Below are 24,874 nucleotides of genomic sequence, written 5' to 3' on the forward strand. Positions count from 1 at the left end.
GAGGGGAACGTGGAGGTGGTGGTGTTCCCATGCGCCTGCTGCCCTCGTCCTTCTAGGTGGTAGAGGTCGCGGGTTTGGGAGGTGCTGTCGCAGATTTTGACGAGTTGCTAAAAATTCGTGTCAATATTTTTCTTTTGCAGAATGAACAAAAGGCAGAACAAACTATTGAGGGGAGGTAAGCATTTTTTCAGAATGATTCAACAAACGGATGCAGGGCATGGTTCCTTCATAATACATTAGGTCCCTGGCCTAATACAAGGTGTGAAGGCTGACTGCTGTATTTCTCTCTCCCTCCCTCCTGCACGCATTTACTCAGTGAGTTGTGTCAGACTCTCCCTGGCACTTTGCCCGAGGCAATGCTTCATCTACCCGTCCATACACTTGAGTGTTAGTAGCTTTCCAGCATACTGCCCTCGCCCCGCCAAACACACAGGCACATTCCCCAGCAGGGGTTACTGGATGGCAATCGACACATTTTGTTTTCCCCTCCTTTATCCTGGAATGCTATGTTAAATTGTAGTGACCCTCGGACCTGTGGTTGAGATAGTTTAACTCGGCACGGACCAGAGATGGCGCCTTCCTGGTCTCTATGGTTGAGCACGGCACTGGGCCGTGAGGTTACCAGATGAGCTGTTGTGTTGTGATGTTTGTGTTTACATTAACTGTTCAGAGCAAGTATTCGGATGTTAACTGTGTTGCCAGCCTTAATCTTGGGCTTCCCAAATCCCAGTGTGTGACCCGCTGTCCCAGCGTGTGAAAGGTCAGTGTGTGACCCGCTGTCCCAGCGTGTGAAAGGTCAGTGTGTGACCCGCTGTCCCAGCGTGTGAAAGGTCAGTGTGTGACCCAGTGTCCCAGAGTGTGAAAGGTCAGCGTGTGACCCAGTGTCCCAGAGTGAAAGGTCAGCGTGTGACCCAGTGTCCCAGAGTGTGAAAGGTCAGCGTGTGTCCCAGAGTGTGAAAGGTCAGCGTGTGTCCCAGGGTGTGAAAGGTCAGCGTGTGTCCCAGGGTGTGAAAGGTCAGCGTGTGACCCAGTGTCCCAGGGTGTGAAAGGTCAGCGTGTGACCCAGTGTCCCAGAGTGTGAAAGGTCAGCGTGTGTCCCAGAGTGTGAAAGGTCAGCGTGTGACCCAGTGTCCCAGAGTGTGAAAGGTCAGCGTGTGACCCAGTGTCCCAGAGTGTGAAAGGTCAGCGTGTGAAAGTGTCCGAGTGTGAAAGGTCAGTGTGTGACCCAGTGTCCCAGAGTGTGAAAGGTCAACGTGTGTGACCCAGTGTCCCAGAGTGTGAAAGGTCAGTGTGTGACCCACTGTCCCAGAGTGTGAAAGGTCAACGTGTGACCCACTGTCCCAGAGTGTGAAAGGTCAGCGTGTGACCCAGTGTCCCAGAGTGTGAAAGGTCAGCGTGTGACCCAGTGTCCCAGAGTGTGAAAGGTCAGCGTGTGACCCAGTGTCCCAGAGTGTGAAAGGTCAACGTGTGATCCAATGTCTCACCCAGTCCGAATGTTCATGAATACTTTTGCTTTTCAGTTGTGATACCGGCACTGAGCCTGAACCGATGGAGACAGAAACATCTGGACCTGCAGAGTCTAAAGAGGCAGAAATGACTGACATGAGCGATGAGAAAGATGGGAAGAATCCGAGTGACAAAACTAAAACAGATTCCGCAAACCCGACTGTCGTGGTGACGCCTGCCTCAGGGACCGAGACAGAGACAACTGCACAGAACATGACGACTGCATCAGTGAGCGCACCACCTGCCCCACCTAAACCTCCTCTGGCCGCAGCCAGCGCACCAGTGACCACTAAGTCAACGGCACCAATTGTTACCGTGACAGCAGCAGACGTGCCGGCTAAGCCTGTTCCCCTCTCTAATTCAGCCGACGCCACCCCGCTTAGTAAACCGGCTCCGGCCAGCGGAAATACGCCATCCAAACCTGCGCCAGCTGCCGCCAGTGCAGCCGCTAAACCCGCATCGACACCCGCGAAACCTGCCGGTGCCACCAAGCCCGCGGTGACCACCGAGAGTGTGCTCGTCAACCCATCGCCAACTGCATCCAACGCAACCCCTCCGAATGCGGCGAGCAAGCCGGTAACTGCCAGCTCGGCCGCCAAACCAACCCAGACCCCACCCGGTGCAGCGACCAAACCATCTCCGGCCTCGGACGGTGCAGCCGCCAAGCCTGCTGTAGCCGGGGCGACTGCAGCTGGGAAACCGGCACTGACTCCTGGGCCTGCCAAACCGGCACCGGCTCCGGCAGCTGGGAAACCGGCACCGACACCTGCAAAACCGGCTCCGGCTCCCGCAACTGGGAAACCGTCACCGTCACCCGGGCCTGCCAAGCCTGCACCGGCTCCCACTGCTGGTAAACCCGCACCGAGTCCTGCACCTGCGAAATCGGTTGCGAAACCGGCACCGACTCCGGCTCCCGCCGCTGGGAAACCGGCTCCATCTCCCACAGCTGGGAAACCGGCTCCATCTCCCACAGCTGGGAAACCGGCTCCATCTCCCACAGTTGGGAAACCGGCTCCCGAGCCTACCAAACCGGCACCGACTCCCTCTCCGGCTCCCACAGCTGGGAAACCGGCACCCGCTCCTGCAGCCAGCAAAGCGGGCCAAGTGCCCGCTCCTGCAGCCTCTAAACCCACACCGGCTGCTGGCACTGCCGCCGCTAAGCCCAACCCGGTCACCGCCGTCAACGCAGCCTCCAAGGTGCTACCGTCAGCTGCTGCCAGTGCAGCAACAAAGCCGGCGCTGACCGGCAACAATGCAGCAAGCAGCCCCAGCGCTGCAAGCGCAGCCACTCCGTCCGCAGTACCCGCTGCCAGTGCGCCAGCCATCGAGAAGGCCAACCCACTGCCGGCTGCCACTCCTCCTGCAGGTGCGCCCGTCGCTGGCAAGACCCCCGCAACAGCAGAAAAACCCACTGACCCGGCCCCCTCAACGTCGCCCAAAACCACAGCCCCTCCCCCCACTGCCGCTGGCACAACATCTCCAAAGCCCGCGGCGGCAAAACCAAGGAGCAGAGAGAGCAGCGCCTCAAAATCCAGCGAGAAGAAAGCCGCTCCTGCTAAAAAGGAGCACTTGGCGAAGGAGTTGGGCAAGGCCAGCACACCGGGTCGAGGCAGGAGCGCCTCCAGGGAGCGCCCCAGTAGAGATGCCAGCGGACGGAGCAGCTCGTCCCATCAGAAGGAGAAAGAGTCCAGGCCCGATCGCAGGCATCCACGGGACAAGGATCATAAATCGTCCAGCAGGAACAAGGTAAATGGTTAAGGGTACAGGTCCCTGGGGCACCAAGTGTACATGTAGTTTCCCCTCGGGAGCCAGGTCTTGTGCTTTTGGTGTTGGCTGTGTGAGTGAAGATCTAAAACTGGAGAATCTCAATAGTCCCCTGCCCCCTTGTACACATCGCGGCTCATTGCTTTGTTTCTGACCGTGCTTGTTCTCGTATTTCTCCTCTCCCTCTCGGTATTGAGCAAATGCCCAGAGGAAGTTGCGATCTCTCTTAAACTCTCAGGGTGGAATATAAAAGATAAGAACCAGAAAGGACGTTAAAGCAAAGGGTTAGTAATTGGTTGAGAGTAGGAGACAGAGAGTTGGGATAAAGTGAACGTTCTCTGATTGGAGGGTTGTGACAAGTGGTGTTCCCCGGGCCTCTGATCTGGGGCCTCAGCATTTCATCAGATAACTGACTTGGAGGAAGGAATAGCGAGTTGTATATCCAAGTTTGCAGGTGACATTAAGTTAGGTGGCACAGTAAATAGTGTAGGTGGGAACAGGAAGTTGCAAAAGGACATTGATAGATTAAGTGAGTGGACAAAATTGTGGCAGATGCAGTTAAGTTTGGGGAAGTGTGAGGTCATCCACTCTGAATCTGAGAGTCAAATCCGAATGCATGTGTGGTAAACTATCCCTCCCCATCCTTTCACACAACTGACCATGCAATCCTCCTCCAACATGTCTCAGGTCCAGCTAGGTGGAGCTGCCCTCGTCTGGTCCACTCTTATCTGTCCAGTCGTAGCCAGAGAATCACTAGAGAATTTCATACATGTGTTTACTCAAGTTTTAAAAAAAATTAATAAACAACACAACAAAATATTCAATCAGTAAGTATAATTTGATGAAAGAGAGCTTATTTACCTCGTCAGAAATGATTATAACGGACATAGTATGACTTTTACTTCGATTACGGAATAGACCACGCAGTAATAATACTGGCCCTTCAACAAATATGATAATCAGTGGGGTTTTTTCTCGTTCCCACACTATTACCTCTAGAGTCCCTCAAGAATTTATCCTTGGCCCCCCTCTTTCTCATCTACGTGCTACCCCTTGGCGACATCATCCGAAAACACAACGTCTGGTTGCACATGTACGCTGATGACACCCAGCTCAACCTCGCTACCTCCCTCGACCCCTCCACTGACTCTAAATGGTCAGTCTGCTTGTCTGTCATCCAGTCATGGATGATGGGTGAACGGGACTTGGTACGAGTTAGGTTACCAGCAGCAGTGTTTTGAATGAGTTCATGTTCATGGAGGGTGGAAGATGGGAGGCTAGCCAAGAAATTTCCTCCCAACTAAATATTGGAAGACTGAAACCATTGACTTCGATCCCCGCCGCTGACTCCGTTGCCCAGCCGCCGGGCTCCGTTGCCCGACCCCTATCGCTGGCCACTGTCTGAGGCTGAAGCAGACTGTTTACAACCTTTGCGTCTTATTTGAACCTGAGATGAGCTTCCAAACTCATATCCACTCCATCACTGAGACAGCCTACTTCCACCTTCTGTAATATTGCCCGCCTCCGCCCTTGTCTCAGCTCATCTGCTGCTGAAACCCTCATCCACGCCTTCGTTACCTGTAGACTTCACTATTTCAACTCACTCCTAGCTAGCCTCCCATCTTCCACCCTCCATGAACATGAACTCATTCAAAACTCTGCTGCTGGTAACCTAACTCGTACCAAGTCACGTTCACCCATCCTTGTGCTCGCTGACTTAACATTGACTCCCAGTCAAAATTCTCATCCTTTTCAAATCCCTCCATGGCCTCACTCCTCTATCTCTGTAACATCCTCCAGCCCTACAACTCTCTCAGATCTCTGCACTCCTCTAATTCCGGCCTCTTGCGCATTCCTGATTTTAATCGCTCCACCATTGGCGGCCGTGCCTTCAGCTGCCTAAGCCCCAAGCTCTCCACACCTCTACCACTCTCTCCTTTAAGATGCTCCTTAAAATCTGGCTCTTTGACCAAGCTTTTGGTCACCTGTTGTAATTTCTCCGTGTGTGGCTTTGTATCAAATGTTGTTAATTGCTCCTGTGACGCGGCTTTACTACATTAAAGGCGCTATATAAATACAAGTTGTTGTGTTGTGGGCTGTGTTACATCGAGTCTACAGCACAGAAACTGGCCCTTCAGTCCAACCGGTGTATGCAGGTATTTATGCTCCACATTCCTCCTCCCATCCCGCTTCATCACGCCTGATCAAAATTTCCTTCTATTAATTTCTCCCGCCCATTAAATGCATCTATATATTTGCCTCAACCCCTCCCTGTGGTAGCGAGTTCCACATTCTTGCCACTCTCTGGGTAAAGAAGTTTCTCCTGAATTCCCTATTGGATTTATTAGTGACTCGTGTATTTATGAACTCTAGTTTTGCACTCCCTCACAACTGGAAACATCTTCTCTACGTCTACCTTATCAAACCCTAAGTTCACCCCCTCAGTCTCCTGTTTTCCAGACAAAAGAGCCTCAAGCCTCTTTAATTTTTCCTGGTATGTATAATCTTTTAGTTCTGGTACCATCCTTACTATTTCTGCACATTTAGCAGTGCCTCCATGGCCCAGAAATTCCGACCTCCCGGGTCCGTACGGAGTGTGTACGGACCGTGGAAGGCATCGCAAAAACCAGTTTTCAGCAGATAATGCGCATGCGCTGAAAACCGGCTTTTCCGATCTGTCAAGCTCCAGCTCGACGGATCATCTACATCTCGGGAGTGAGGATATTTGCATGGGAAAGATTGCAGTATTTACCCATATCATACCCAGCAAATGTCCTCAAAACTCGTGCGCCTGATAAAAGCAGGCGCATAGCCTAATTTTACAGGTGTAAGAGTTTTAATATATACTTAAAACATAAAAAATAAAATAAAAAAACCATTTATTTTAAAAAACCCTTCCCACTACGTTAAATTTATTTTAAACCAAAGTTTGAAAAAGTTTTTAAAAACTCAAAAAAAAAATTCTAATATATTTATTAACTTTAATTTCAATTAATTTTAATTATGTGCGGTATGTTTTTTATTTGGTGTTACTGTGTTTGTTTTTTTTTTCTCAATTAATAGCAATGAGAACTCGTAGATACGGAGTTACCAGTGCTATTAATTGAGAATACTGTACCTGATTAGTTGAGCAGTCACACGTGACTGCATCTTCTGCGTGGGAATCTGGAGGACAGGAGCGCGCTTCGCAGCACAGGAAGAGAAGGCCTCTCTACCGGAATCCCACACTCCTCCGGGAAAAATTCTTTTGGTCGGAGGCGTTCTTCCAAAAGAAGCCTCCGACCGGAATTTCAGGGCCTGTATCTTTTTTTATAATATGGAGACCAGAACTCTTAACCGCACTTCGTGTGGTCGAACCAAGGTTCGATACAAGTATAACAACTTCTATGCTTTCCAATTCTAGCTCTCTAGAAATAAACCCTAGTTCTTGGTTTGCTTTTTTAATGGCTTTTTTAACCTGCATCACTACTTTGTGATTTCTGTACCTGTATCCCCTCGATCCCGTGCTCTTCTACTACATTTAGAGTCTTACTTTTCAAACAATATGTGGCCTCTTTATTCTTCCAGCCAAAATGTACACCTCACGCTTAATCTATATTGAAATTCATTTGCCAATTACACATGTATTCTGCCAGCTTGTTAAAGTCCTCCTGTATTTTGTCGCAGTCCTCTGTATGCCCTCAATTTGGTGTCGTCCGCAAATTTTTGAAATTGTACTACTGATTCCTGAGCCCGTATCATTAATGTGAATGGTGAACAACAGTGTTCACAGCACCGATCCCTGTGGAACAACACTTCCCACCTTTTGCCAGTCTACCCATACGCTGCCCTTAATCTTTACTCTCCGCTTTCTGTTTTGTAGCCAGCTTGCTATCCATTCTGCTACTTGTCCTGTGATTCCACATGTTCTGACCTTAACCATAAGTCTACTTTGTGGTACTTTATTGCAGGCCTTTTGTACTCTGTGTGTGAGGGATGCGGGCATTGTCTGTCTGCAGTGTACACTCTGTGTGTCTTCGGTACGCATGCTCTTGCCTCTCCGCCTGTGCGGCGCGCGCTCTGCCTCTCCGCCTGTGCGGCGCGCGCTCTGCCTCTCCGCCTGTGCGGCGCGCGCTCTGCCTCTCCGCGCGCTCTGCCTCTCCGCCTGTGCGGCGCGCCGCCCGTTCTGCTCATCTCCCTCTCACTGTGTTCTGTCCCTTTGGCAATGATTGTCAGAACGTACTTACAGAAGCTTCCAGGACAGAGTAAAATGTCACGCATGGTTTAAGAGCTTTTTTTTTAAACAAAAAAAATTATAACCTCCTGTTTTTCAGACTTCTTCTGAGAGAAGCAGTAAGGATCGCAAGACTAGCAGCAAAAGTCCAAAGAAAGAAGCGGTGATTTACTCTCAGTCTTTCACTCTCCCCCCCACTCCCCTCCACCTCCTGCTCTCGGCCCCCCACCTCCTGCTCTCGGCCCCTCTCCCCCCATCTCCTGCTCTCGGCCCCCCTCTCTCCCCCCCCCCCCCCCCCTCACCTCCTGCTCTCGCCCCCTCTCCCCCCACCTCCTGCTCTTGGCCACCCTCCTCCTCATCCCCTCCTCTCCCCCTCACCACCTCCTCCTCTCAGCCCTCCTGCTGAAATCCTGCAATATGTTTCCTCAACCACCATCTACTGCATTTCCTTCGTGTTTGAACTTTGGCCGAGTCTTTAGGCGGCTACTTGTCACATCCAAGGCTGTTCCTCTCCGGACCCCTAATCCACACTAGTGCAGCTTCCAGCAGGGGTTACCAGGTAGCAATCGGGAATAGAAACCCTCCCCTAACCCCGGAACACAAGCCCATTGTGGTTCCCCTAGTACTGTCCCAGTTGAGAGTAGCTAACTCCAGCAAGTGATTAGGAAAGCCAATGGAATCTTGGCATTTATTGCAAAGGGGAGTATAAAAGCAGGGAAGTCTTGCTACAGTTATACAGGGTATTGGTGAGGCCACACCTAGAATACTGCGTGCAGTTTTAATTTTCATATTTACGAAAGGATACACTTGCTTTGGAGGCAGTTCAGAGAAGGTTCACTCGGTTGATTCCGGGGATGAGGGGGTTGACTTACGAGGAAAGGTTGAGGGGGTTGGGCCTCTACTCATTGGAATTCAGAAGAATGAGAGGTGATCTTATCGAAACGTATCAGATTATGAGGGGGCTTGACAAGGTGGATGCAGAGAGGATGTTTCCACTGATGGGGGAGACTAGAACTAGAGGGCATGATCTTAGAATAAGAGGCCGCCCATTTAAAACTGAGATGTGGAGGAATTTCTTAGAGGGTTGTAAATCTGTGGAATTCGCTGCCTCAGAGAGCTGTGGAAGCTGGGTCATTGAATAAATTTAAGACAGAAATAGACAGTTTCTTAAACGATAAGGAAATAAGGGGGCGGGCAGGGAAGTGGACCTGAGTCCATTATCGTATTAAATGGCGGAGCAGGCTCGAAGGGCCGTATGGCTTACTCTTGCTCCTATTTTTTATGTCCTTATGATAGCAACACAGCAGGGATGCAGGCAGGAGCTGTACAGCACGTTACTGAGTGCATACTAGCCCATTCAGGAACAGCCAGATTAGGGCAAGGGAGGGCAATTATTTGGGCTGGAGGGCTACTTAACAAGTTTTGGGCCGTTAAGCTGTGTGGCCTCAAGATCGTGCGATGGACTGAAGTTCCCGTGTAGGCTGCTCAGCACCTTTTTAAATTAATAGCTGTGTAATTAGTACAGTAAGGAGCATAATTAAATTGTTCACCAATTGTCTAACGGGCAGAGGGTGTTAAGTTAGTGAATAAATCTGTTAACTAATTTGCTAATTATCAGTTGGTATAAATCAGTTTTAATAAATAAATTAGATAATTAAAATGTAATTAGTAAACACAAATTTGTTTTGCGTAAATTAGGTGGTAGTTAATAACTGGTTAACAGGCATCATCAGTCGGTCCCCCCATTGGTGGGAGTTGGGCCTGGGCTGGGGGGACGGGTCTCTGCCTTCCCCATCGCTCTCCACCGGTTTAGGGATCGCACTGCCATCGGTAAAGGGCCCTCACCGTGACTCCCGGCCTCAGCCGCCCATCTCCATATCTTCGTCTCCCGTCTCCAAGGCCCAGTACTAGTGTCCCCTGCTGCCCCGTATCTTGCCCGCCACTAAACTACGGAATAATGGCTAGGGAGGCCAAGAGATACAAGGTAGGGGGGAATTCCTGAGATTATGAGTAGTGACTAATATTGGGGGGGGGGGTGGTACACCACTCCAGAGCAGACCTGGGGACGATGAGGAGAGGTTAACCAGGGCTGGGAGGGTCTGCACTCATACGGCAGAGCGAGAGTACAGTCAGCAGATTTAAGAAACGGGAGCTCTCGGCCCATGGAGAATGAGGGGATAGAGATAGAGTTAAGATAGACCATGGTGTGGGAGGGCAATAAAAGGTCCTGAGGATTTAAAGGGGCGGTGAGAAAAACTGTGTTTACATAAAGGGCAGGTGGAATACGGATTCTCCTCCACAAACCGACCAGAACAGACCATGAGTTAATGCAACAGCAATTAGATTGTTGCTTGAAAAGATTAAAGGGTATGAGGAGTGAGCGGGCGAGTGGGATTAAACGAAGGGCTCACCGAGAATTAACGCAGCAGGGACTTGAGTTACCGGTAGGAGATGTGTGAGCTGATGAGCCAGGACTTTAGCACAGTGGGGAAGGAAGGAGCTGTACACCACGGTGCTGTACCCAACCTGACCCAGTGTATAAATCAGCCTGGCTCTATTTTTAAAAAAAAATTAAGTTCCAGTCACCTGGTGGGTGTCTTTGCTCAGAAGAATACTGGAGAATTTGTCTACATTTGCCTAGGAATGACTTGACAGCACTCCATGAAATACTCTTGTATTTTGTTCTTGATCTCATCCCCAAAACTGGGAGGAATGAACTAGAGGTTGGGTTGTGTTCCATTTTGATGTCCTCGACAAATTGCCCTTTAATGTCCTCCAGTGCCCTTGAGCTGGTTTGCAGCGGTTCTGTTTTTTGATTCCAGTTTCGATAAATTGATTGCACCGATGATGGTTGAACAGACCCTTTCTTTTTTTAAACTAGATGGTTGAAATGGGAAGTGTTCTATTAACCAGCACCGTTGTCCCTAATCTTTGTTGCTAAGAATTTTTTTTTTTTTTGATTGGCAAAGGAGAAGGACATCTTTCCCTTTAACCTGGATGAATTTGTTACTGTGGATGAAGTGGGTGAAGAGGAAGATGGTGCCGGAAATCAGAACCTTGAAAGCAAATCCAAAACCAATGCCCAGCGTTCGAAAAGTGCTGAGCCAGAAACACCAAAGGCAGAGGCCACGCAGGAGGTCAAGGAACCAGAACCAGAACCAGAACCAGAGCCAGCTCCAGGTAAAGCCGCAGTCATGGACTCCGCACGCTGCCTAGTAATTGCTCACCAGGGAGCCCCGAGAATGGGAATCTACACATTCTGAAAGCTGGGGTCCATGCAGACCCTGCACTGCCAGACTCGGGTCCAGTACTGGGTTTGAGGAATCGCAAAGTCGAGGATATTCCACCCTACATTTACTTGATGAAAAGTATTTTGCTGAATATGCTTGTGGCTAAACATAATTTGAAGTGAATTGGCTAATTATTTGAAAAGACAGACCATAAAGGGAGATGGTGGGAAAAAGCTCGAGAGCTAGTATTCTGGGAGTGCTGGGCCAAATGGCCTCATCCTGTCCTATAAATTCTTCAACGCTGCACCAGACTTTTCGTTTTGAGTCGTATATCCAAGTTTGCAGATGACGCTAAGTTAGGAGGTGCACTAAGTTGTGTAGGTTGTTATAAAGGGACATTGACAGACACATGAGTGGGCAAAACTGTGGCAGCTGGAGTTCAGTGTGGCAAATGTGAGGTCATCCACTGGATTTAAGACCAATCGGAATAATTTCTTAATGGGGAGAGACCAAGAACTGTGGCCAAGCAAGAGGGTTTGGGTGTACATGTAATCAGTAAAAGCAAGTGGACTGGTACAAAAAGTAATTAAAAAGGCAAATGGGATTTTTTCCTTTACCTCGAGGGGGCTGGAATACAGAAGTGAGAAAATGAGGCTTCAGTTTTCTGGAGTCTCAGTCAGACTGCATCTGGAGTAACTGCGTTCAGTTCTGGGCCCTGCACAGGAAGGTTATATTGGCCTTGGAGGGGGGCAGCGCAGGTTCACCCAGAATAATACCGAGGCTGAAAGGGTTAAATTACGAGGATAGGTTCGATAGAGAAACTATTTCCTCTGGTGGGGCAGTCCAGAACAAGGCATAACCTTGAAATTAGAGCCAGGCCGTTGAAGGGCAACGGCACCTATCGGGGTGGGGGGGGAGGGGTTTCTGGGGGGCTGTGTAACCCACTGCTAACCTGACCCTATTGGGGGAGGGGGGGGGTTTCTGGGGGGCTGTGTAACCCACTGCTAACCTGACCCTATCAGGGGGGCTGTTCAGTTCTCCTGCTTTTACTGATGGGTCAGCACCAATGTCCATGGTCACTGGATCAGTCTTATTCAAGGATCGATGATCTCTGATTGCTCCTCGTGGATGTTGGACCTTGGTGAGAAGAATGAGGGGTCATTTCATTGAAACTAATAACATTCTTATAGGACTTGACAGGGTAGATGCAGGGAGGATGTTTCCCCCTGGCTGGGGAGTCTAGAACCAGGGGTCACAGCCTCAGAATACGGGGTTGGCCATTTAGGACGGAGATGAGGAGAAACCTCTTCACTCAGGGGGTGGTGAATCTTTGGAATTCTCTGCCCCAGAGGGCTGTGGAGGCTCAGAGTATATTTAAGGCAGAGATAGAAATCAAAGAATTTGGAGGTCGAGTGGGAAGCTGGAGTTGAGATAGATGATCAGCCACAATCTTGTTGAATGGCGGAGCAGACTGGCTCGAAGGGCCAAATGGCCGACTCCTGCTCCTAATTCTTATGTTGAACTGGCTGGAGGAAGTCCTGCAGACACACCTGGTATCGAATGGATGATATTTGTCACCCAGTGCTTCAGTGACTCAACTCCTCCAGCAGCGTTGTACCTGCTACACTTTCTCTCTCACTTCAATCATACCAACAGTGGCGGACAGGAAATGACCTACAGGTCCATCCAGCCTGTCCCCTAGTGTGGTATCTTGTGCATAACGATGCAGACACTCCCCTCCCCACCCGGAGCCATGTAATCTCCTGGGAGAGGTAAAGAAACTACATTAGGAAAAAAAAATCCATGGCATTTGGGAAAAGGCTGAAAAATTCCTCTCCGACCCCTTTAGGAGATTGAAACTCGTCCAGGCGATCACACTGGCCCTGATTTGCTCAACTCTGTCTCTCTTTATGTGGCAACAACTCTGCCCAAGTTTGACTGTTGCCTCACGTGAGGGTCATCTCTCGGGACATCTTTAGATAGATGAAGGGAGCTTGGTTCAGTTGGTGACGTTCTCAAGTCTGAGTGCGAAGGTCATAGGTTCAAATCCAACTCCAAAAACCTGAGCCCATAACCTAGGCTGACAGTTCAGTGCAGTATAGAGGGAGTTGCTGCACTGTCAGATGAGACATTAAACGAAGGCTTCATCTGCCGTTTAGAGTGGCTGTAAAGGATCCTGTGGCTCTGTTCGAGGATTAGTTGGAAGTTTATTGAGCAGAACCGGATATTAATTTTTTATTCATCACAGTGCTTTTTGTGCGATCTTGCTGTGCCATGTGTTCACGTAACAACACTGGCTGCACTTCAAAAGTACTTCATTGGTAGTGAAGCACTTTGGGACATCCTGCGACTGTGAAAGGCACTATGGAAATGCAAGGATGTTAGTTTTTTTTTCTAATCTCAGTGAGGCTGTGCAACTTGGGAGGGATTGTCACAAGATTGAGTAAAGCAACAACCTGCATTTATATAGCATCTTTAACGTAGAAAAATATCCCACGGCACTGAGACAAGGAATGAGATATTTGGGGGAATAACGAAAAGCTTGATCCAAGTGGGTTTTAAGGTCGGGGTCTTAAAGTTGAAGAGGTTTAAGGAGAGAATTCCAGAGCATGGGGGTCTAAGCGGCTGAAGGCCCGGCCACTAATGGTGGGGATTGGGGGTTACACAAGGAGCCAGGCTGTTCCTCTTGGCAGAGCACATGATCCATCTGGCCTTTCCGGCACAGCACCTCGACCTCTACAACTAGAAACTGCTTCATCTGTGTTCTTTCAGTCACGCGACCCCCGAACCATCAAAACTGTCATGGTTAGAAACCTTCCCAGTCTCGTCTTCCCCATCAGGCAGTGTGCTTTCCTGACTTGGTTGCTTGATCAAGTTAACATTTGTCTTGAGTATATTCTAGACTGAGATCGATAGACCTTTGGATACTGTGAGAATCAAGGGATATGGGGATCGGTCAAGAAGGTGGAGTTGAGGTAGAAGATTGGCCGTGATATTGGAGCAGGCTCGAAGGGCTGAATGGCCCACTCCTCCTAATTCTTATGTTCTTGTGTCTCAATTTGGCATATCGAAAGAACACGAGACGTCTCGGACACAGTCCAGGTGGTTAATGTGGTCAGGGGACATCTGTTTATTAGTTCTGCTTTACATTGTTTTGGTAATCACAGATAGTGGCACTTCCTTATCTGATGGTGCTGATGTGACTAAAGTTTGAATTGTCTTTGTTCCCTCTTAATGCATCAGCAGTTGTTTTTAGGTTTAGACTACGTAAGGCATAATGGTGACGTCGACAATAAAAGATGTTCGTTCCTAAATCCTTACAGACTCCTCACCTTGAGAGTGAAGGAACAATTCTTAATCCTCATTACTTAATAAATAGTGCTAATTGATCGTTTCCTTTTTAATTGATAGTTACATATTTGCCGCGACAATCGCCGCATCAGGCTTAAGCCAACAAGGAGTAGTTGGAAAATGAACTTTAATATCGATAAGTGTGAGGTGATACATTTTGGTCGGAAGAATAAGGAGGCCGCATACTCCTTGGAAACTAAGTGTCTAAGTGGGGCAGATACACAAATCACTAAAAGCAGCAACGCAGGTTAATACGACCATAAAAAAAGCAGAGAACCTTGGTTAGACCACACTTGAGAACTGTGAACAGTCTCCATATTATATAAAGGATAAGGAGGCACTGGAGAAGGTGCAAAAAAGATTTGCTAGAATGATACCAGAACTGAGAAGCTATATCTATCAGGAAAGATTGAATCATAGAAATTTACAGCATGGAAGGGGCCATTTCGGCCCATTGTGTCCGTGCCGGCCGACCAAGAGATATCCAGCCTAATACCACTTTCCAGCTCTCGGTCCATAGCTCTGCAGGTTACGGCACTTCAAGTGCACATCCAAGTATTTTTAAAATGTGGTGAGGGTTTCTGCCTCAGGCATTGAGTTCCAGACCCCCACCACCCTCTGGGTGAAGAAATTTCCCCATCTATATCCTCTAAACCTCCCCCCAATTATTTTAATCTATGTCCCCTGGTTGTTACATAGAAACATAGAAATTAGGTGCAGGAGTAGGCCATTCGGCCCTTTGAGCCTGCACCACCATTCAATAAGATCATGGCTGATCATTCCCTCAGTACCCCTTTCCTGCTTTCTCTCCATACCCCTTGATCCCTTTGGCCGTAAGGGCCATATCTAACTCACTTGTGAATATATCTAATGAACTGGCCTCAACAACTCTCTGCGGTAGAGAATTCCACAGGTTCACCACTCTCTTGAGTGAAGAAATTTCTCCTCATCTCAGTCCTAAATGGCTTACCCCTTATTCTTAGACTGTGATCCCTGGTTCTGGAACTCCCCAGCAACAGGAACATTCTTCCTGCCTCTAACCTGTCCAATCCCGTCAGAATTTTATGTATCTATGAGATCCCATCTCATTCTTCTAAGCTCCAGTGGATACAAGCCCAGTTGATCCAGTCTCTCCTCATATCTCAGTCCTGCCATCCTGGGAATCAGTCTGGTGAACCTTCGCTGTACTCCTTCAATAGCAAGAACATCCTTCCTCAGATTAGGAGACCAAAATGGCCTCACTAAGGCCCTGTACAACTGCAGTACAACTTCCCTGCTCCTAAACTTAAATCCCCTCGCTATGAAGGCCAACATGCCATTTGCCGCCTTCACCGCCTGCTGTACCTGCATGCCAACCTTCAATGACTGATGTACCATGACACCCAGGTCTCGTTGCACCTCCCCTTTTCCTTATCTGTCACCATTCAGATAATATTCTGCCTTCCTGTTTTTGCCACCAAAGTGGATAACCTCACATTTATCCACATAATACTGCATCTGCCATGCATTTGCCCACTCACCTAACCTGTCCAAGTCACCCTGCAGCCTCTTAGCATCCTCCTCGCAGCTCACACCGCCACCCAGTTTAGTGTCATCTGCAAACTTGGAGATATTACATTTAATTCCTTCATGTAAATCATGGATGTACATTGTAAATAGCTGGAGTCCCAGCACTGAGCCCTGCGGCACCCCACTAGTCACTGCCTGCCATTCTGAAAAGGACCCGTTTATTTCGACTCTCTGTTGACCCCTTTGCCAACAGAAACAGGTCCTTCTTATCCACTAACAATCTGGGACTCCTATCTCTAGAAAAGAGAAGACTGAGGGGTGACCTGATAGATGTCTTTAAGATTATGAAAGGGTTTGATAGGATAGATGGAGAGAAGATGTTTCCACTTGTGGGGGAGACCAGAACTAGGGGCCATCAATATAAGATAGACACCAATAAATCCAATGGGGAATTCAGGAGCAGGTTTTTCACCCAGAGAGTGGTGAGAATGTGCAACTCACTGCCATGGGGTGGTTGAGATGAGTAGCAGAAATGTATTTAAGGGGAGGCTGGATAAACATGAGGGAGAAAGGAATAGAGGGTCATGTTGATAGGGGTAGATGAGGAAGCATGGGAGGAGGCTCGAGTGGAGCATAAACACCGGCATGGAGCACTTGGGCCGAATGGCCTGTGTCTGCTGTAAATATTATGTAACTATTGTAACATACCAAGGTAATTAAAAGAATTAATACAATCGCTTGCACTATTACAAAGCACATGGAGATTATTCAATACCACCGGTGCCCACATTATGGATCAATTTCCACTGCTCGCAATCCCCTCATTGTCCTGAAGCGTGTATTGGTCTAGGCCATATCTCACCAGAGGCACAGGAAGGAAAGTGGGAGGGGAGATTGGAGCAGGTTACAGAGATAGAGGGGGGGTGAGGTGGAGCAGATTACAGAGATAGAGGGGGGTGAGGGTAAGCAGGGATTTTAACACAGCGTTAAAGTAGGGGCCACCACTCTAATCTCCGGGGTGTAGGAGGTGAGTGAAGTGCTCGCCACAGGCAATCCAATAACGTCATTCAGGCCAGGAACACCAATGTAGGACACGGGTGATGGGGGATCAGGATACCAGCGGCAGAGGTTCGGATCAGCTGAAGTTTACAGAGGGTGGAAGGCTGGCCAGGAGAGGGTTGGAACCATCAGCAAACACGCCGCCATCCTGAGAGTGGATAAAATGTGGAGATATTGCATTGACCTGTTGGGCTGAACGGCCTGTTAATGTGCTGTACTCTCTGTATCTCGATGAGATCACACCAACTCAGTAATGGTATCTGTCTCAGCAGGTGACTCACCACCAAAGGTGGCAGAGACGACGGAGGTGAAATCTAAACCTGAATCCCGAGCCCAGCCCCCAGCCAAGGCAGCTGTGAAGGAGGAGCCTATGATCACCGAGTCAGAGACAGCCAAGGAGCCTGAAACCACCACAGTGGAGCCCAGCAAAGCCCCGACTGTCACAGACTCGAAGCAAGATGCCACGGGACCCATCGCCGTAAAGAGAGAAGCAGCACCCTCGGCATCTGGGGACGGTGAGCCTGCCTGCAAGGTAGCAGCACATGCCCCAAGCAACCTGGCCCCTGCACCAGTTCCCAGCTCCGCGGGAGACAGCGTCAAATCGAAGGGCCTGGAGCAGCGAACAGGTGAGTGCTGAGGGAGGGGGATGGCTGAGCACAGTCACACGTCCTACCATGGTATTGGATTGAGGCTTCTTGGCAGTGTAAATTATTCATTCAATGGCACGCTCCTCTTCCGCTCACTGTCCTGCGGACTGCTTCCCATTATGCAATCCACTGGCACTGACAGGCATCCCGTCCCTGAGCACATCCACATTTTCCCCGAGCGATTCATTTAAGGGAAGTCTGTCCCTCACTGAGTCCGGGTCTCTCTCAGTACAGGTGTGTGTGTCACTGACCCCGGGTCTCTCTCAGTACAGGTGTGTGTGTCACTGACCCCGGGTCTCTCTCAGTACAGGTGTGTGTGTCACTGACCCCGGGGGTCTCAGTACAGGTGTGTGTGTCACTGACCCCAGGTCTCTCTCAGTACAGGTGTGTGTGTCTCTGACCCCGGGTCTCTCTCAGTACAGGTGTGTATGTCTCTGACCCCGGGTCTCTCTCAGTACAGGTGTGTGTGTCACTGACCCCGGGTCTCTCTCAGTACAGGTGTGTGTGTCACTGACCCCGGGTCTCTCTCAGTACAGGTGTGTGTGTCACTGACCCCGGGTCTCTCAGTACAGGTGTGCGTCAGTCACTGACCCCGGGTCTCTCTCAGTACAGGTGTGTGTGTCACTGACCCCGGGTCTCTCTCAGTACAGGTGTGTGTGTCACTGACCCCGGGTCTCTCAGTACAAGTGTGTGTGTCACTGACCCCGGGTCTCTCAGTACAGGTGTGTGTGTCACTGACCCCAGGTCTCTCTCAGTATAGGTGTGTGTGTCTCTGACCCCGGGTCTCTCTCAGTACAGGTGTGTATGTCTCTGACCCCGGGTCTCTCTCAGTACAGGTGTCTGTGTCACTCACTGACCCCGGGTCTCTCTCAGTACAGGTGTGTGTGTCTCTGACCCCGGGTCTCTCTCAGTACAGGTGTGTATGTCTCTGACCCCGGGTCTCTCTCAGTACAGGTGTCTGTGTCACTCACTGACCCCGGGTCTCTCTCAGTACAGGTGTGTGTGTTTCTGACCCCGGGTCTCTCTCAGTACAGGTGTGTGTGTCACTGACCCCGGGTCTCTCTCAGTACAGGTGTGTGTGTGTCACTGATCCCGGGTCTCCCTCAGTACAGGTGTGTGTGTATCACTGACCCCGGGTGTCTCTCAGTACAGGTGTGTGTGTGCATGACCCCGGGTGTCTCAGTACAGGTGTGTGTGTATCACTGACCCCGGGTGTCTCTCAGTACAGGTGTGTGTGTATCACTGACCCCGGGTGTCTCTCAGTACAGGTGTGTGTGTATCACTGACCCCGGGTGTCTCTCAGTACAGGTGTGTGTGTATCACTGACCCCGGGTCACTCTCAGTACAGGTGTGTGTGTCACTGGCCCCGGGTCTCTCTCAGTACAGGTGTGTGTGTCTCTGACCCCGGGTGTCTCTCAGTACAGGTGTGTGTGTCACTGACCCCGGGTCTCTCTCAGTACAGGTGTGTGTGTCTCTGACCCCGGGTGTCTCTCAGTACAGGTGTGTGTGTCCCTGACCCCCGGTGTCTCAGTACAGGTGTGTGTGTCACTGACCCCAGGTGTCTCTCAGTACAGGTGTGTGTGTCACTGACCCCCGGTGTCTCAGTACAGGTGTGTGTGTCCCTGACCCCGGGTCTCTCTCAGTACAGGTGTGTCACTTGTCGTTCTTAAATGAATTGAGCTGTTGGAATTTTTAGAAATGTTAATGCATTGTGTTTTAAATAGATGCTAAGTTGAGGAGAGAGCCTGTGTCCGAGGCGGAACCTGAAGCAAAGCGGACCAGGTTAACTGGGCCGACACTTGTTGAGTTAAAGATGCCGCCTTATAAATCCAACAACCCTATCGGTGAGTCCAGGGCAACACTGCTACCTACAGCTTTCAGCTGGATTTACAGTAACTAGGCACCAAAACCACATTACCTGTCATTTGTAACGTTCAGTGCTGTAAGAGGAGACGCCGGTAGAGGGGGGGGGGGAGGGAGAGAGGGGGGGCACAGGGGTGCAGGGAGAGAGAGAGAGAGAGAGGGGGGGGCGCAGGGGGAGAGAGTGGGGGGGCGCAGGTAGAGAGAGTGGGGGGGCGCAGGTAGAGAGAGAGAGGGGGGGCGCAGGTAGAGAGAGAGAGGGGGGGCGCAGGGAGAGAGAGGGGGGGCTAAGGTGGAGAGAGAGGGGGGCGCAGGGAGAGAGAGAGAGAGAGGTGGGGGGCGCAGGTAGAGAGAGAGAAAGGGGGGGCGCAGGTAGAGAGAGAGAGGGGGGGGCGCAGGGAGAGGGAGGGGGGCGCAGGGAGAGAGAGGGGGGGCGCAGGGAGAGAGAGGGAGGGGGGCGCAGGGAGAGAGAGGGAGGGGGGCGCAGGGAGAGAGAGGGAGGGGGGGGGCGCAGGGAGAGAGAGGGAGGGGGGGCGCAGGGAGAGAGAGGGAGGGGGGGCGCAGGGAGAGAGAGGGAGGGGGGGCGCAGGGAGAGAGAGAGGGGGGGCGCAGGGAGGGAGAGAGAGAGGGGGGGCGCAGGGAGAGAGAGGGAGGGGGGGCGCAGGGAGAGAGGGGGGGCGCTGCTGCTCGCTCTATCCTGCTCTCTCCGCCTCCGTGTCTCGTGCGCTCTCTCTCTACCCTGCGCGCGCTCTCGCTCGACCCTGCTCTCTCTCTCTGCCCTGCTCTCGCTCGTGCTCGCTCTCTCTCTCTCTCTCTCTCTCTCTAGCCTGCTCTCGCTCTCGCTTTCTCTCTACCCTGCGCGCGCTCTCTCTCTCTCTCTCTACCCTGCGCTCTCTCTCTCTCTACCCTGCGCTCTCTCTCTCTCTCTCTCTCTACCCTGCGCTCGCTCTCTCTCTCTACCCTGCGCGCGCTCTCTCTCTCTACCCTGCGCTCGCTCTCTCTCTACCCTGCGCTCGCTCTCTCTCTCTACCCTGCGCTCGCTCGCTCTCTCTACCCTGCGCGCGCTCTCTCTCTCTCTCACTCTCTCTACCCTGCGCTCTCTCTCTCTCTACCCTGCGCTCTCTCTCTCTCTCTACCCTGCGCGCGCTCTCTCTCTCTACCCTGCGCGCGCTCTCTCTCTCTACCCTGCGCGCGCTCTCTCTCTCTACCCTGCGCGCGCTCTCTCTCTCTACCCTGCGCGCGCTCTCTCTCTCTACCCTGCGCGCGCTCTCTCTCTCTACCCTGCGCGCGCTCTCTCTCTCTACCCTGCGCGCGCTCTCTCTCTCTACCCTGCGCGCGCTCTCTCTCTCTACCCTGCGCGCGCTCTCTCTCTCTACCCTGCGCGCGCTCTCTCTCTCTACCCTGCGCGCGCTCTCTCTCTCTACCCTGCGCGCGCTCTCTCTCTCTACCCTGCGCGCGCTCTCTCTCTCTACCCTGCGCGCGCTCTCTCTCTCTACCCTGCGCGCGCTCTCTCTCTCTACCCTGCGCGCGCTCTCTCTCTCTACCCTGCGCGCGCTCTCTCTCTCTACCCTGCGCGCGCTCTCTCTCTCTACCCTGCGCGCGCTCTCTCTCTCTACCCTGCGCGCGCTCTCTCTCTCTACCCTGCGCGCGCTCTCTCTCTCTACCCTGCGCGCGCTCTCTCTCTCTACCCTGCGCGCGCTCTCTCTCTCTACCCTGCGCGCGCTCTCTCTCTCTACCCTGCGCGCGCTCTCTCTCTCTACCCTGCGCGCGCTCTCTCTCTCTACCCTGCGCGCGCTCTCTCTCTCTACCCTGCGCGCGCTCTCTCTCTCTACCCTGCGCGCGCTCTCTCTCTCTACCCTGCGCGCGCTCTCTCTCTCTACCCTGCGCGCGCTCTCTCTCTCTACCCTGCGCGCGCTCTCTCTCTCTACCCTGCGCGCGCTCTCTCTCTCTACCCTGCGCGCGCTCTCTCTCTCTACCCTGCGCGCGCTCTCTCTCTCTACCCTGCGCGCGCTCTCTCTCTCTACCCTGCGCGCGCTCTCTCTCTCTACCCTGCGCGCGCTCTCTCTCTCTACCCTGCGCGCGCTCTCTCTCTCTACCCTGCGCGCGCTCTCTCTCTCTACCCTGCGCGCGCTCTCTCTCTCTACCCTGCGCGCGCTCTCTCTCTCTACCCTGCGCGCGCTCTCTCTCTCTACCCTGCGCGCGCTCTCTCTCTCTACCCTGCGCGCGCTCTCTCTCTCTACCCTGCGCGCGCTCTCTCTCTCTACCCTGCGCGCGCTCTCTCTCTCTACCCTGCGCGCGCTCTCTCTCTCTACCCTGCGCGCGCTCTCTCTCTCTACCCTGCGCGCGCTCTCTCTCTCTACCCTGCGCGCGCTCTCTCTCTCTACCCTGCGCGCGCTCTCTCTCTCTACCCTGCGCGCGCTCTCTCTCTCTACCCTGCGCGCGCTCTCTCTCTCTACCCTGCGCGCGCTCTCTCTCTCTACCCTGCGCGCGCTCTCTCTCTCTACCCTGCGCGCGCTCTCTCTCTCTACCCTGCGCGCGCTCTCTCTCTCTACCCTGCGCGCGCTCTCTCTCTCTACCCTGCGCGCGCTCTCTCTCTCTACCCTGCGCGCGCTCTCTCTCTCTACCCTGCGCGCGCTCTCTCTCTCTACCCTGCGCGCGCTCTCTCTCTCTACCCTGCGCGCGCGCTCTCTCTCTCTCTACCCTTCTCTCTTTGAACCCTGTTATTTCTGCTCTAAGTTGCAATTTTTGGGGGCTTTAATTCCAACTCTTTAATATTTCCATGTCTGGAGCACTGATAAAGGCAGCTCTCTCTCTCTTTTACAAGCCCGAACCGAGGACTAGCTGTTTTTAGGCCTTTGGTCTGGTTCTGTTTGTAAAGGTGAGGCCCTGTGCCAGCCGTGAGTGTGCCTGCAGGCAGAGGCAAGGCCAGGCCAGTGAATGTCTCACACCAGTGTGCACAGGAAAGGATGCAGGGGAGGACAGTGCGCTGTTCAGGAGGGGCTCGGCGCTAGATTAGTTTAGACGCTGCAACTTTGAGCCTGCCCTTGGCCCTCTGTAGGGGAAGCACTCGAATCACCGCTGACACTTGTTCTCCCTCCGCAGGCGTTGAATTTATTGTTCCAAAAACCGGTTACTTCTGTCAGATTTGTTCTCTGTTTTACACGAATGAAGATACGGCCAAGGTGACTCACTGTGGCACTGTGCTGCACTACAAGAATATGGAGGTAAGGGCTGTACCTCTGTGCCCAGGAGCGCTCACTTAGGGCCTCACCCTTCAAAAACCAACTGCGTGGAAGAGTGGCCAGTAACCCAGGCCGGGGCTGCTTGCTGACCACACACCGTCTTGTACAGAGAGGGTGTGCATTCGGTGAGGTGTTACTGCTGAAGTGACTGGGTGGGAAAAAGACTATATACATATATAGTCTGATGGGCCTTTTCCCTTCTTACTCTGGGTAAGCGTCTACATAGAAACATAGAAAATAGGTGCAGGAGCAGGCCATTCGGCCCTTCGAGCCTGCACCGCCATTCAATAAGATCATAACTGATCATTCCCTCAGTACCCCTTTCCTGCTTTCTCTCCATACTCCGTGATCCCTTTAGCCGTAAGGGCCATATCTAACTCCCTCTTGAATATATCCAATGAACTGGCCTCAACAACTCTCTGCGGCAGGGAATTCCACAGGTTAACAACTCTCTGAGTGAAGAAGTTTCTCCTCATCTCAGTCCTAAATGGCCTACCCCTTATCCTAAGACTATGTCCCCTGATTCTGGACTTCCCCATCATCAGGAACATTCTTCCTGCATCTAACCTGTCTTGTCCCGTCAGAATCTTATAAGTTTCTATGAGATCCCCTCATCCTTCTAAACTCCAATGTATAAAGGCCCAGTTGATCCAGTCTCTCCTCATATGTCAGTCCAGCCATCCCGGGAATCAGTCTGGTGAACCTTCGCTGCACTCCCTCAATAGCAAGAATGTCCTTCCTCAGATTAGGAAACCAAAACTGAACACAATATTCCAGGTGAGGCCTCACCAAGGCCCTGTACAACTGCAGTAAGACCTCCCCACTCCTATACTCAAATCCCCTGGCTATGAAGGCCAACATACCATTTACCTTCTTCACCGCCTGCTGTACCTGCATGCCAACTTTCAACGACTGATGAACCGTGACACCCAGGTCTCGTTGCACCTCCCCTTTTCCTAATCTGCTGCCATTCAGATAATATTCTGCCTTTGTGTTTTTGCCCCCAAAGTGGATAACCTCACATTTATCCACATTATACTGCATCTGCCGTGCATTTGCCCACTCACCTAACCTGTCCAAGTCACCCTGCAGCCTCTTAGCATCCTCCTCACAGCTCACTCCGCCACCCAGTTTAGTGTCATCTGCAAATTTGGAGATATTACACTCAATTCCTTCATCCAAATCATTAATGTATATTGTAAATAGCTGGGGTCCCAGCACTGAGCCCTGCGGCACCCTACTAGTCACTGCCTACCATTCTGAAAAGGACCCGTTTATCCCAACTCTCTGCTTCCTGTCTGCCAACCAGTTCTCTATCCACGTCAGTACATTACCCCCAATACCATGTGCTTTGATTTTGCACACCAATCTCTTGTGTGGGACCTTGTCAAAAGCCTTTTGAAAGTCCAAATACACCACATCCACTGGTTCTCCCTTATCTACACTACTAGTTACATCCTCAAAAAATTCCAGAAAATTTGTCAAGCATGATTTCCCTTTCATAAATCCATGCTGACTTGAACCGATCCTGTCACTGCTTTCCAAATGTGCTGCTATTTCATCTTTAATAATTGATTCCAACATTTTCCCCACTACAGATGTCAGGCTAACCGGTCTATAATTAGCCGTTTTCTCTCTCCCTCCTTTTTTAAACAGTGGCGTTACATTAGCTACGCCTCCAGTCCATAGGAACTGATCCAGAGTCGATAAGACTGTTGGAAAATGATCACCAATGCATCCACTATTTCTATGGCCACTTCCTTAAGTACTCCGGGATGCAGACTATCAGGCCCCGGGGATTTATCAGCCTTCAATCCCATCAATTTCCCGCCTAATAAGGATATCCTTCAGTTCCTCCTTCTCACTAGACCCTCGGTCCTCTAGTATTTCCAGAAGGTTATTTGTGTCTTCCTTTGTGAAGACAGAACCAAAGTATTTGTTTAACTGGTCTGCCATTTCTTTGTTCCCCATTATAAATTCACCCGAATCTGACTGCAAGGGACCTACGTTTGTCTTCACATATTTATAGAAGTTTTTGCAGTCAGTTTTTATGTTCCCTGCAAGCTTCAGATCAGGAAGCTTATCTAAGAAATGAATAGTCCGCAATGGTCAAACCGGATCCGCAATGGTCAAACCGGATCCGTAACCTCGCCAAACAGAAACATGAAACCTGTTTGTATTAATTTCCAGAAATACGTGACGCAGCGACAGGAGGAGCTTCGCAAGCAGCAGGAGCGTGCGGCCAAACCCGACAAGTGACACTCGCCCCGCACTACCTTTAGTCAAAGTATATTTTGGGTCCAAGTGTTCCCCTTCTCTTATTTTACTGGTTTAACTAGGTGGTTACAACATTGTACAAATGATCTTTCCACAGCTGTAACGATTATGGAAACTGTTCTTTTGAGTTAATATTGTTGTCTTGTGTTTTTACTTAAATTGCTGTAACAATTGCTGATTCTCTTCTAATTCAATTAAAGATTATGTTCTGGAAAA

General features: G+C 51.1%; 1 protein-coding gene across 5 annotated transcripts in view; it reads left to right on the forward strand.

Moving 5' to 3' along the window:
• znf638 (zinc finger protein 638) overlaps positions 1-24,874 on the forward strand; it is a 207,623-nt gene extending 182,749 nt beyond the window's left edge. For 3 of the 5 annotated variants that reach the window (XM_070866586.1, XM_070866594.1, XM_070866597.1), the window contains 8 exons: positions 141-175; positions 1,521-3,252; positions 7,584-7,646; positions 10,453-10,663; positions 16,902-17,258; positions 19,004-19,123; positions 22,242-22,363; positions 24,572-24,874. In XM_070866586.1, coding sequence (XP_070722687.1) covers positions 141-175; positions 1,521-3,252; positions 7,584-7,646; positions 10,453-10,663; positions 16,902-17,258; positions 19,004-19,123; positions 22,242-22,363; positions 24,572-24,640 — 2,709 coding nt within the window. In that variant the 3' untranslated portion in view covers positions 24,641-24,874. The remainder of the gene's footprint in view (positions 1-140; positions 176-1,520; positions 3,253-7,583; positions 7,647-10,452; positions 10,664-16,901; positions 17,259-19,003; positions 19,124-22,241; positions 22,364-24,571) is intronic. The other 2 variants (XM_070866591.1, XM_070866593.1) reach the window with 2 other exon arrangements.

The sequence above is a fragment of the Pristiophorus japonicus genome, chromosome 2 (genome assembly GCF_044704955.1).
Source record: "Pristiophorus japonicus isolate sPriJap1 chromosome 2, sPriJap1.hap1, whole genome shotgun sequence".
Classification (NCBI taxonomy): Eukaryota; Metazoa; Chordata; class Chondrichthyes; family Pristiophoridae; genus Pristiophorus; species Pristiophorus japonicus.